General features: G+C 39.5%; 4 protein-coding genes across 4 annotated transcripts; 1 reads left to right on the top strand and 3 right to left on the bottom strand.

The window, feature by feature from the left end:
• Nucleotides 1-1,947: 1,947 nt before the first annotated feature.
• On the bottom strand, nt 1,948-5,297 carry BCR41DRAFT_420215 (hypothetical protein). The gene is made up of 7 exons (XM_022029866.1): nt 4,842-5,297; nt 4,659-4,748; nt 4,071-4,192; nt 3,662-3,797; nt 3,436-3,513; nt 3,060-3,314; nt 1,948-2,932 (listed from the first exon to the last, which is right to left on the bottom strand). Exons 1-7 carry the CDS (start codon nt 4,888-4,890, stop codon nt 2,058-2,060), a joined length of 1,605 nt encoding a protein of 534 aa, XP_021883965.1. The 5' UTR covers nt 4,891-5,297; the 3' UTR covers nt 1,948-2,057.
• A 558-nt stretch (nt 5,298-5,855) lies between these two features.
• Nucleotides 5,856-7,787, bottom strand: BCR41DRAFT_333587 (hypothetical protein; the record flags this gene model as incomplete). Its single annotated transcript, XM_022021895.1, has 4 exons — nt 7,194-7,787; nt 6,815-6,904; nt 6,497-6,653; nt 5,856-6,370 (listed from the first exon to the last, which is right to left on the bottom strand). The coding sequence occupies exons 1-4, from the start codon at nt 7,455-7,457 to the stop codon at nt 5,856-5,858; spliced, it is 1,026 nt and encodes a 341-aa protein (XP_021883964.1). The 5' UTR covers nt 7,458-7,787.
• A 711-nt stretch (nt 7,788-8,498) lies between these two features.
• Nucleotides 8,499-10,404, top strand: BCR41DRAFT_348824 (DNA/pantothenate metabolism flavo protein). Its single transcript, XM_022023371.1, has 4 exons — nt 8,499-8,802; nt 9,171-9,393; nt 9,542-9,594; nt 9,740-10,404. Exons 1-4 carry the CDS (start codon nt 8,536-8,538, stop codon nt 10,313-10,315), a joined length of 1,119 nt encoding a protein of 372 aa, XP_021883963.1. The 5' UTR covers nt 8,499-8,535; the 3' UTR covers nt 10,316-10,404.
• A 201-nt stretch (nt 10,405-10,605) lies between these two features.
• Nucleotides 10,606-12,124, bottom strand: BCR41DRAFT_420212 (hypothetical protein). Its single transcript, XM_022029865.1, has 2 exons — nt 11,250-12,124; nt 10,606-11,120 (listed from the first exon to the last, which is right to left on the bottom strand). Exons 1-2 carry the CDS (start codon nt 12,042-12,044, stop codon nt 10,653-10,655), a joined length of 1,263 nt encoding a protein of 420 aa, XP_021883962.1. The 5' UTR covers nt 12,045-12,124; the 3' UTR covers nt 10,606-10,652.
• Between the last annotated feature and the right edge of the window lie 1,027 nt (nt 12,125-13,151).

Genomic DNA, 13,151 nt, shown 5'->3' with positions numbered 1-13,151 from the left:
GTACGCACACACCATCTACACACCCTCACATAAAGGCTCTGCGGTCGGCTGATGAGGGTCGTGGACCTGGACCCACAACGAGAGCTCTTTAATCTATAGCGAACGTTTCTCGCAATACGAGAGGATGGTCCGAATATGGTGAGTCCACAACCATACTTTCTCTCAACGGATACAAAAGAATATTCACTGGAAATAAAAAAAGATATTGTGCATGCAAACACAGGTGAGAAACGAGTTTGGTGGCGGAAAGTAAGCGGATGGGAGCAATCTATCATCTATGCTATGGCTGTGCCACCACCAAAAAAAAAAAAAAAAAAAAAAAAAGAGATGGTGGTACTCACCATTGCTCCAAACCAACTTTGTCTCTCACCAGCTATACCGCAGCGCCTCAAGGCGTAGGATGCTCAATACATCATATGTATATATATGCCTATGAATGTTTGACCCTGTTCTAATATAGTCTCGTTGTAGAAAAGCGAGGAAACATTCTCTCTTCGTGAGTCTATAATGGTGGCAACCAAACGTTCATTGCGACGTTACTTTTTTTACTTCGTTTGTGTTCGCTTTTGCTACCATATCTGCTAAGCACAATTCAAGTGTTTCTGAGTTGCTGATACCGTGGCACAGCACTTGATATAGCTTTGATGTGTAAATCAAGCAATGTGAGATCTCAACCGATACAGCGCATCAATCTCGTTCCTGGATACGACCCATGCCACTTCGCATCTTGCAACCTTGTTATGCTCTTCCTCATAGAATGGTTCATATGCTTATTAAAGGTATAGGAGGTAGCCATTTATATATTTATGTATTAGGCGGTTCATGCCTTGGAATGCTCTGATATAGTTGAATATCAATTTTTATTTCCCACCTGTGTGATCTAAGTCTATGATAGGAGTCAATCTGACATTGCGAGATATTGGTCTGGGATCCTGAACGAAGGGAACGACTGAGATTCAACCGGTGTTTTCCCCTTGTACTGAATCTTGACATTAGCAATCGTGGTTAATGTGCGTACATGAAAGAGGGAATACAATATGTGAGGACGGCCCAAATATGGTGAGTCCACAATCACACTTCCTCTCAACTGGCTTAAAATACAGCTACTTCTCCATTCAGAGGTATACCTGCTGAAGAAAAAAAAAAAAAAAAAATACCTTGAAAATATCGCGCAACGAAGGGTGGGCTTGATTGCAACAAGTGAGCGTGCGTGCGCAGATGGTCAAGCAACTACGGTGGTGCGAAGATGAATGTGCGCGGCGATTGAAAGATAGCGATAGAGAAGTGATGATAAAAAAAATTGATGGATAAACATCACTGAAACATGTTGACGCATCCCACCACCAGACATGAACCACACAAAGGCACCAATATTCCAAACCAACTCCAACTCGAACTCCAGTTCCACTACAGTTGAGCTCGTTTGAACGAATTACCAACGCACGCTAGTTCATCAAGGGGCAAAAAATGCTGCCCGATAGTGAGCGATGTAGTATCAGCAACGTCAAAAAAATCCAATAATGAAAGGACCTTTTTTGTCCCAAATATACACATCATACTGTTACAAGTATAGACCCAGATTTGGGTGGGAACCACTATAGACTCCCGAGTAAAGTCAAACGTCCCTTGGCTATAGTTTCTGATACAAAGATGTTCATGGCCAAAACACGTCTTATAGGATCATTCCCTCTACAATGTGGAGGAGTGGATGTCTAGGTGCCTGGTGTTAGTGTAGGTACCACAAAGACGGCATCTGTGGAGCAAATAGTTAGAAATAGTGTTGATCTCAGCAGTCATGACTGCGTGTTGAATGAGCCAGAGAATACTTTTAGTCAACATAAACGAGACTTAGTAGAATTGGCTGATGCTCTGCAAGACCTCTTTTGGAAGTCAAAAAAGTAAAAAGAAAGAAGAAAGCAAAAGAAACCATTTTTGTCATTTAATAATGCTGGTAAAGCCTTTATGCATCAGAAGAGCGAGGATTGAGAGTCAATGATTATATATATTACAAAAGGAAGAAAAGGTGTGGCGCTTTTTTTCTTCTTCTTCTTTCCTAATTAACAGTGAGTGGTAGTAGATGATACAGCAGCAGCAGCAGAAGCAGCAGCAGTAGCCTTGAGTTCATGCTCGAGCCACTCCCGCAACACTCGCTCCACCAACCGTTGAGTTGTTGGGCTGGCAGATCGAGGAGGTAGAGGTGAATCTCGTCGCTCAATGAATCCTGATATGGCTCCTGGTGTTGATGGCGGTGAGGCCATGTGCATATGAACAGGACAACTACTATGACCACTTGCTGGTGGTAACACATTCTCGAGAATCACTGATCCAGCGCTGCTTATAGAAGAAGAAGATGCTGGCCTCTGAATGGCATGTGCTGTTTTTTTGTCTACGATAGGACTACTGCAAAGACTACTACTGCTACTATTGCAACTACAACTACTGATGCTAGAGCTTCTCACTTGTGGACGCGAAGAAAAAGAAGAAAGTAGCGTAGATGTAGTTGAGGATGTAGATGTAGATGTAGATGCAATAGTAGCATTGCTACTCTGTCGATCGCGATAGGTCAACTTTCTATTTTCGTTCTCTGCCTGCAGCTTCTCTAATTCTCTCATCTCCTGTTCCCATAAATGCTGTCTCAACGATTCATCCATCTCCTCACCACCTAACTGTGCCAATAGCTTGAGGATTTCCGGACGTTTATATGTATCCTGCTCCTGTGCAAGTTGACTGTTCTTGAGCAATGGCCCCAAAACTCGAAGATAAGCATGCCGAATTGGCTCTTGTTCCTCAGGTAAGTCCCAAAGCTCTCGAATAATTACATCCACAAGCACATGAAGGTCATTGGTATAAAAGAAGTATCGAAGTTGCGTTTTCGGCGATGTGAAGAGGAGATAGAGAAGCTTGAGAATTAGCATTTGTAGCGATGGATCTTCTATTTAGTAAAAGTTACAGAGAAAGAAGAAGGAAGATTGTTAATCAACCATGTCCAAAACCTTGAGTTTCATATGAATATCCAGTTTTCTCTTTCATTTTTTTTTTTTTTTTTTTTTTTTTTTTACCCGCTCGGTTTAACATAAAGATTAAATTTTCGCCAAATGTACAGCTTGCACCAGGTCGGTCTGCCAGGACAACAAGTAGAGTGTTGGAAGGTGTATAATTGTAAGCAGCCTTGCAAGCTGTTTGGTTCAACATGAATTGCTCATTACATGTCAATAATAGCTTGATAATGCTATAGTTTACTCCTTCATCCTCATCCGTCCTCGTCCGCTCCACGAGATCCAGCAAGTAATGAAGGAAATCTTCATCCAAAATTGCTATATAATAACATTCCATACAGGCAAAATATTTAGTATATCGTATATAAGAAAGAAAACGCGGTAGTATATAAAAATATAAAAAGCACATGTAGAGGTTCATTTATAGAGCCCTTCTTACCTAGCTCTTGGGGTTTCAAAGATTGAACCCGACAGATCTCATACATTAAAGTGATAGCAAGAGGTTGAAGTCGCATGCCTAAATGGTATAAAGAAAAAATAAAAAAATAAAAAAATAAAATGGAAAGATCAACCACTGATAAACCCCACGTTGTCTCCGTTTCCTGATACTGAAGAAGATGAAAAAATAGCCATTGTCTATTCTGTACTGATATTTTTTTTCTTACCACCCATCCGCAAAATTTGATACTTGAGCTTTGCAAAGAACTCGCTGGTAAGCATCCAATTATAGGCCTTGGGTGTTACCATGCCCGCATAGTAGAGGAAATGATATGTAACCCATAAATCCTCTTCGGCTTGGTTCTAAAGAAGATGAACCAATTTCTTTTACACAATTAGTAAGCTAGCATTAATGGATGTAATACGCCTGTGTACACTTTTCTTTTCTTTTCTAAAAATGATATCATATCATTCATTCATGCATGACTCGCACAGCCCCTCGCACAGCCCTCGCACAATCCTCAGTCTTCTTAAATGAATAAAGACATTCATTTCCTGTTTTGTTTCAATCATACCCCAACAACCTGTTACATCATTTGCAGTCCTATCTTTATAATCAGTTTTGATCAACCGTACCTGGACTGCACGGTCACTAATGGTGGAAGTGATGCTGAGAGTATTGTTTTGGAACAGATCTGAATCAAAAAGACGATAACAACATTGTGCTAAATCTTGTCCTGATTGATCTAGAAACTGGCCTTTTTAAAGAGAAAAACAAAAATTCGTCAGTCTGGAGCAATGAAAATTCATCGGAATAAAAAGGTCATCAAAAAACTTTGGAATCATGATAGGTTACGTCTTAAAGAATGGAACCCAATCATATCAGGAAAAAAAAACTGCTCCGCTCCTTCTCCACACACGAGTTTTTTATTATTTTGTTTTTTACTTTTTTTTAGGATAATGAAATGTAGTTTTGTCCACATTTCGATTTCAACATTTGAGTGATCAGCCTTTCAAAAAATGCATCAAATGACTGCTGTTTGTACACAAGAAAGAGAGCATGCCTGTGTACATGCATGATTGTGTGTAATCCGAGCACCATCTCGTCTCTTTGCCCGCTTCTCCTTTTTTTTTTTTTTTTTTCTTTTTCGCAATAACCGATCCACAATTCCTGATGACGTTTTATGAGAGGAAGATCTTTTTTCTTTTTAATGTTTATTTTACCTTGATATTGAACGATTAGAGAGATATACGTGTTGACCTGAGATTCTGGACTATCGTGGAATCCACCTTCTTGAAGAAGATCATTCAACTCTAAACGAATAAAAACAAAAAAAAGGTTGGATATCATTATTGCAAGCTTAATTTATTTATTATTATTATTATTATTTTTTTTTTTATTTTTACCATCGTAGAACTGGGAAGAGGATTCAAATTGATATGTGACAAAGTCCATGGTCCACGACGAGGTTAAAAATTAGAAAAGTAGATTGAAGAGTATAAGGATGGGGTATCCGCAGATGCAATTGAGAGATTACAGTACGCAGTAAGGAATAGGATACTATGAAGAAGCAGGATTAGTGAGAGAGATAGAAACAAAATAATAATAATAATAATAAATAAATAAATAAAAAGGGTGAGAGTGAGAGTGAGAGTGAGAGTGAGAATGTGAGAGTAAGAGAGAGAGAGAGAGTCAATAGAATGTGGTTGTGATTATAGACAGCAACTAATGTATGCTGAATGGGGTATATTATTTCAGAATGAGACAGATGCGAGTGAATGTGAGAAGCGAGAAAGGTGAAGTGAAAAAAAAGTGAATGAGAGAGAAATGATTCAGATGATCACTGCCTATTCAAGCCATATTGAGTGTACATCGCATTGTAGTGATGACTAGTCATGATAATGCATAAAATGTTCTAATTAAAAAAAACTAATGTCTGATGAGACAAGCGACCATTAGATTTCATTGGAAGAGACAGAGCTTTTTATTTTCCCTTCTTGCTCACACAGATGCTTCGCCGGGGTTAAATCATGGTCAATGAGTTCCGACTTGTTTGGTCTACTCTCCATTCTGATCCAGACATGCCACAATCCCAATTGTCGTTATTTCCCTTGTATCATATCGACTATCTTTCGAAATCCCTCCTTACCCCGTCTGATCCCTCTCTCCCTCTTGCCTTTTGATCCTTTCAACTGACTCAACTTGAGTTCAAAATGTATCCCTTTTCTCAAAAAAGAAAGAAAGGCTCAGTTGCAGTAGACTGATCGAATTCCTTTTTTTATCTTTTTTCCCTCTGCGCCCAACAATGCCTGTGCCTATGTCTATCATACACTTCTCTCTAAACGAACAAAGCGCGCTTGATTGGCCATACAGAAACACACACGAAACAAGAAAAGGATGGAGGCTTATTCCCCTTTACTTTAGCTACTATACTCTGGATTAAGACTACTTTGTGTCAGTTGATGCGTCACTTCAACATAGCCCTTCTTGCCTGCTTGAGTCACATATCTAGATACCAATGTTGGCGATGATGATGATAATGATGGCTTGATGACTTCCACAAATGAATCACCCATTATTTGGGATGAGGATGGCGATACAGATGATTCGCTCTTATGACGATGATCCTCTGATCCTGAATTCGAGCCCCTAGAAGAGGATCGTACACGCACATGCGATCTCGTCATGATATCGTCGTTTACCTGACCATTACCTGCTTCAACTCCTTCTTGCCCATTCTTTGCAATCGAGGATGCTCTGCTGTGACCAGGTCTCTTTTGTACAAACACAACTTTGGGAACAACGCCTTGGACCATCTCGAGCACACTCTGTAGTGCCTCCACATGAACTTGACTCTCCAAATGACGAACCACATGACCAACTCCTTCTTCTGTTTCACAGATCAAGACCTGACGAGGATCAATCAATTTGGATCCTCGACTCCCTGGAGGCGTAATTAATCCTGCATTCTTAAGCATGGTCAAAATCTGCTCCCGATCTCGATCCTGGACCAATTGCTGCTGACGTTTCATTTCGTCCTGTTCCTGAATCGTTGGGACACGGTCCTTCCCATTCTGATGTTGCTGTGTCAAAGAGGGGCAGAGTAAAATCAAGTGCAAATTATAGTTCTCAGCTAGATGAAATAGCAATGGGACCGCGCCCTCCACAAAACCGTAGTTGGGTGTTGTTGGATCGGGTGATGGGTTCCATACAATAGTCTATTTTTTTTTTTAAACAAAGGTACCGTATACATGTGAGTAGATAGAAGAATAAAGGAACAATGATATACGATAAATAAATACATGAGCCAAAAAAAAAAAAAAAAAAAAAAAAAAAAAAACGAAACAAAGCAGCATATCTTCGATCGCATCAACTTTACATTTTTAAGTGAGATAGTCATGACTTTGCGGTTCCTTTTAACGGTCTTTGCAATCCTTGATCCGAGCCTTGACAAAGACGATGACTGAGCCTGATACAAGATTTAAACAAACAGACAAAAAAAAAAAAGGAGGGCAATCGTAGTGTAGGCAATGACACATTGGCACGAGAACAACAAACAAACAAGCAACAAAAAGTAATTGGATGAAGAAAAAGGCAAAATGGTTGTTAATCATATATTCACACATGGTTCAAGAAGATCCATTTACTAAGGAAAACCCCCTTTCTTTTTCCCTTGCTTCAAGAACATCATGTCTAACTGGAGTAGAAAAAAAAAAAAGAAATAAAATAAAATAAAATCGATAAAGTAATGAAATTACCTCTGATGATCGCTCATCGTCGAGTTGCCCGCTATTGTTTCTACGATTTCCGTTATCCAGACTACCTCTAGAGTTCCGATCCTGACTAGAGCCGTTCCTCGCACCACTAGTATTGTTGCTATCTGTGGATGAACGACGAGAAGCGCTATTTTTTTGCTGTTGACAATATAGATATACTCCTGCAGAGACCAATGTACATGCCAAAGTGGTGTAGGCAACTAGAGCACCTAGTTTCCTGTTCCTGCTGACTGGATTCTTGCTCATTGTGTAGCGATCAATTTACAATTGAAAACGGAAGGCAAAACACTGATCGGAAATAAAGAGCCAAATACAGGGACAAAGGAGCACAGAGAGAAATGAAAGAGAAGAGAGAGAATAGGAAGAGAGAATTGTTTATGTGTGTAGAAATGCGTGACAATTCAAAAGAAACAAAGCAAATGAGATGTCTGCAATCCTGCAAAGTGAACAATGAGCACGGGATAGATGCAGTAGCAGGAGTGAGAAAAGATGAAAAGATAGAGCAAGATTATGAAAAAGAAAAAGAGAGAGGACCGGGCGATAGATTCGATATCCGTGCAGTAAAAGAAAAAAAAAAAAAGAGAGAGAGAGAATGATAGAAGGGCCAAAGCCAGAAGGCTGAATGACACATGAAATCGAAGCATAAAAAATTCCCTGGGTGAACCCACCACGTCGTTTTGCTCTGCACTTTGCAGCCACAGAAAGCTCAGTAAAGCATTAAAGTGTTTACTGGTGACAAATCACAAATGCAATATCAGAGTATAAAGACCAGAGGTTGTGGGAAGATCTTTTGACAAACACAATAACACTTTCTGGATCAACGAACAAGATCTTGTTCAATGTAATACATGTGTGTGTATGTGTATGTGTGTGTATGTGTGTGTGTGTTTTTTTTTTTTTTTTTTAGCCCTGGATCGTTATTATGATCGTCATCCTTGCCCTCTTGTTGTAAAGAAGTTTAATTGTTCCTCCAAGTCTACTCTGTCTATTTGCTGTGCCTATGCTATTCACGTTGTTGCATTCCTCTAATTGACTATCGAGGATTGCTTGCTAACTTCGAGATAATTCCAATAGAGGTGAAATGAAAAAAGCAAGGTCCTTTGGTGACAGTCACTGGTATCATTGTTTAAAAAGCTGAAATTGAACAATGTCCATCACTTCACTTCATTTCTTTTCATTTCAAGCCTTTACTTTTTACTCCATTATCTACACTCCTCTCTCTTCACTCTTCCATTTCATAGCATACAACTTGCTAGCTCATATAAGCCTTTTTTTTTTTTTTTTTTTTTTTTTTTTTCCTCCCACTATTCATTTGTAACCAGCGATGGCTTCCCACGAACTAAACCAGCCAATCCCTAAGAAACCCATTACCATCAATGGACAACATCTCAACGGAGATGCTCTCAACCGTACAACCGCTTCACTTTCAGGCGCTTCAACTCCTGCCTCAACCTCTAGTCCAGGCCCTGTCTCCGCTGATTTCTATTTTGCAACCCACGCTCCACCAAAGTTCTTGGCTGAGAATGCAGAGAAGATCCACACCTTCGTTGACAGACATATGCATGAAGGTCGTAGAGTTGTTCTTGTTACTGTAAGTTCACAGATGTAAATTGTGAAGTTGTATTCAGCACTATCATAACATAAAAAAAAAGGATATCGGAGATGACATTGAACAGTAGCGTAGATCAGATCGTAAGACTTTTTTTTTTTTTTTTTTACAATGTTTTTGGAGCGCGCGATCAGAAGTGTATAAAGATCATCCCACATCGTGATCGTACAAACAGGCGAACAGACCGACCGCAACACAGATGCTCTTTTAATCTTTTTATCGCTTTGATTGTTTGACAATTTCTGTCCATTTTTCGGCCTTGTCTCCTTTTTTGGTGGCCTCCCTCACCTGTGACCAACATTTTTTTTAGACGTGATGTATTCTAACAATTCTTTCATCAAAACAAATAGAGCGGAGGAACGACTGTGCCTTTGGAGACTCAAACAGTTCGATTCATTGACAACTTCAGTGCTGGAACTCGTGGCGCCACATCAGCAGAATACTTTTTGGAAGAAGGATATGCCGTGATCTTTATGCATCGCCAATTCAGTCTTCAGCCTTACTCGCGTCACTATAGCCATTCTAAAAACTGCTTCTTGGAGTTTATGGAAGCGGATGATAAAGGCATTCATGGTAAGCTTAAGGCAAAAATAAAGAGATTTTTTTTTTTCCCAGGGTCCTCGGAACAATTTCTTTTAAGGTTTATCCGTCATATAGGAGAATACGGAGAATAGATGACACACAGCCGGACTCAACTACATATCCATAACTTTTTTTTTAGTCATGCCTGCCTATGTCGACCAAATGAGATCCGTCCTTCAAAAATATCGCGAGGTATGAAATAATAATGACTTTGAGTTCCCATGTTCTTTTTTATCAAATATACACGCTAAAGAAAGACAGTCCAATCCAATTATTCTGAGAAACTATTTCACTCACCCCATATTTCGCATTACAAAATCTGATACAACCAAATTAGACTCAACGTGCAGGAACATTGTTGACTTTGGACTTTGTTACTGTGAACGACTATCTTTTCCTTCTTCGCACCGCAGCACAGATCATTTCCAAGATGGACGTTAATGCCATGTACTACCTTGCAGCAGCTGTGTCTGATTTCTTTATCCCTGCAGACAAGATGTCTGAACATAAGATTCAATCCGGCGATGGACTCTTGAACTTATCCATGGATCAAGTACCCAAGATCTTGAAGCCTTTAGTGAATGATTGGACACCCAAGGCGTTCATCGTCTCATTCAAACTAGAGACCGATGAAGCATTGTTGCCATCCAAATCTCGTCAGGCCTTGCGACGTTATGGACACCAGATCGTGATTGGTAACATCTTGACGACGCGAAAGAGAGTAGTCAAGTTGATTACAAATGAAGACGAGACAGAGATTCGACTGACACCTGAAGAGGATGAGGTTCAACATATTGAGATTGAGAGCAGAATTGTTCCAGAGTTAATTAAAAGACATAGTGAATGGATCGAGGCTTGTGGCCTTCGTGGAGAATGCGGAATCCGGAACAGGACCACGACTGCCGCTCATTAAAGAGCGTGCACAGACACACATATACGCAAATACATAACCCTTTGTCTATAACCTTTGTCTATAACCCTTTGTCTTTCCCTAAAATGGATGGATTTAATACTTGAAAAAAAAAAAAAAAAAAATCCTAAACAACATCCTCTTGTTACTTTCAAGAGTCAGTAGTTGTTATAGCTGTTCTTTTCCCCCTTTTTTCTTTGTATCACTATACCAATGGCTTGCTATTCACAGGAAGCAATCGCAAATGCATCTTTTTAAAATGACACGAGTATAATGCTCCCTTAATAAAATAGCTTTTGTACTTCAGAATCCACTTTTATTATTATTTTTTAAGCTTTTTCTAAAGAGATGCTTTGGAAGGGCGGGAGGTCTCTCCAATAATGGCTCTCCATAGCGAGATAATTTTTTCACTCCCATCGTTACTGGAACAAACTTGTATCTGGATGACGTCTAAACCATTATGGATCTTTTCCCGCTCGACCCAACTCCAGGCATACACTCCATCTCTGACTTTGAGTTCATGCTGATAGCCGACAAATACCTCATGAACGTTCGCATCCTTGTAGAATCTAGCACCAGCTGGAACAGCAATATTTGTTGATTCTGTTCTTAATCCTGATCTTGATTCTGTGTTAGTAGTAGTAGTAGTAGTGAGCATTGTTGTTGTTGTTGTTGTTGTTGCATCTTTAACAAGTGGCTCAGGTGTGGTGAAGGGTCCAGAGCCGTTAGCGTAATATCCTTGTTGAATACCATAAAACAAAACATCATATAGCAATCCAGCGTAACGCGAGTTTGTGACATGACCGAGCTACGTATTCAACAAAGGAAAAATAGAAAAAGAAAAAAAAAATCAGAAGATGAAGAGAGAAAAAAAAAAAAAAAAAAAAAAGACAAAAGCAAGGAATACTACATTACTATTTAATGTGTTCAATAATACCTCATCCTCATCCGACTCACGCAAACGAAGTTTGATTTTAAATGCATTCTTGGGTCGTTCTTTTACTTCTTCGGGCCCCTTTTCCAAAATCATTTGAGCAAGCTTGGGGCCTATGACCGGATATGGTTTAAACGGACAAGGATCAGGCCGGAAAAAACCTTGTCCCTGTTCATTCGTTTCAAATTTAACAAAGACTTGTCCACCATCTACACTTGCAAATTGCCGTGGAGGTTCATCCCCTGGTTCCAAACGTTCATACATTTTATCCTGTTCTCGATCATTGAAGTCTCGCTTCACCTGACTCTGAGGAACTGTAATGAACTGATGTTGTGATCTTAAACTGGTCTTGCCAATCGCTGTGATCGTGGTAAGGATTCTGTAGGGTTGATTGATGAGCTGTATCCAAGGTGAACGAGACCGTCCATACTGGTTCATAACCTTGTTGTCTTTAGTAAGAGTAGTAGGCAAGGCACATGTACTAATGCTACCACTATTGCTGCTGTTATCGCTGTTCCTGTTGCTGCTCTGGGTATTACTCTCGTTATATAGGTCTATTTTAAGATTCACAAAACGAATCAACGAATAGAAGCTCGGAAAGTTGGGAATACCACGGACTATGTGCGTCTGATAGGTATCGCGCGCGTCATCTGCGATAAGGAAGAGTGATTCGATAAATCGAGCTTCTGTAGCACACTCCATTGCACGTAGTGGAGGGCCTATCTGATTATACTGGACATAGAAGGGTGGCTTCTGCTGTTGCTGCTGCTCCTGAGATGTATCGAATTCGCTTTCCATGGTGAGAAGGACTTGGATGATGAATGAATAAGAATGAGAGAATGAGAGAATTAATTAATGGACATGTTTCTGGCATTCCGAAACACGTTTGAAATAAATATCTTGTGCCGTTCCCTTAAGAGGAGAACAAGCCCTCCCTCTCACCTTTCATCTTAACGCTAAAAAAGGAAAACAAAAAAAAATATAAATGTAATGTATCCTTTCCACTTTTGGTCTCACACATGTATACAAATAAATCTTTATTAAAGACCTTTACTGAAAAGGCTATATAGAATTATCAAGCATGGACGGATCAGTATAATAGAAGTCGCGCTGTATAGTTCGTAGAGCTAATGCATGTTTATATAAAAAGAAAAATAATAAAAAAATTGGTATGAATCCAGGTCCGCAATTGCTTCTCGAACGGCTTTTGTTCATGCTCTACAATATGATCTTGCGGAACTAGATCATATACACGGTCAATGCGCGGTTTTCCATTCATGATTGATAAGCGTAAATGCCTATTCGCCTATTCATCATGGCGTTCAGGAAAAAAAAAAAGAGCTTTCAATTAAAAATAGAGGTGTGTATTCAATTATAGAAAGAAAAATAAAATTCTCCGGCCTTTTTATCGGCAAATGAAATTTTTTATACATTTCCAAGTGTTTAAGCAAGGGTCTAAGGAATGAAATGAAGGGAAAGGAGATCGACGCCATGACGTAAATTACGATTGGGCATTGCACTTTATATCTTTTTTTTTTTTGCTGTGCTGGAACGATCATAAGATAAGACATGACATTACAAATGTCAAGTCGTATCGTATGCACCATGTCATGTCATGTTGTATCGTATTTGTGTGGATGTGTGGACGTGCGAATGTGTGGATGTATGAATGTAAATGTATATGTATGTAGTGTGTACGTGTGTGTGTGAATGGATGCTGTTTTGTGCCCAGTCCACATGTCCTCAAACCCTTAATAACTCCTCTCTTCCTTTTTTCTCTCTCCTCACTTTGAAAATGAAAACATTCAACTGGCTTACAAATTGTTGTCATGGTAGTACAAATGTACTATGCAAAGTACGTATAGATGTGTATATGTATACCAAGTGTTATGAATGTAATTGCAC

This window comes from Lobosporangium transversale (assembly GCF_002105155.1).
Source record: "Lobosporangium transversale strain NRRL 3116 chromosome Unknown BCR41scaffold_8, whole genome shotgun sequence".
In the NCBI taxonomy this organism is placed as follows: domain Eukaryota; kingdom Fungi; phylum Mortierellomycota; class Mortierellomycetes; order Mortierellales; family Mortierellaceae; genus Lobosporangium; species Lobosporangium transversale.
This window is presented reverse-complemented; position numbering and strand designations above follow the sequence as displayed.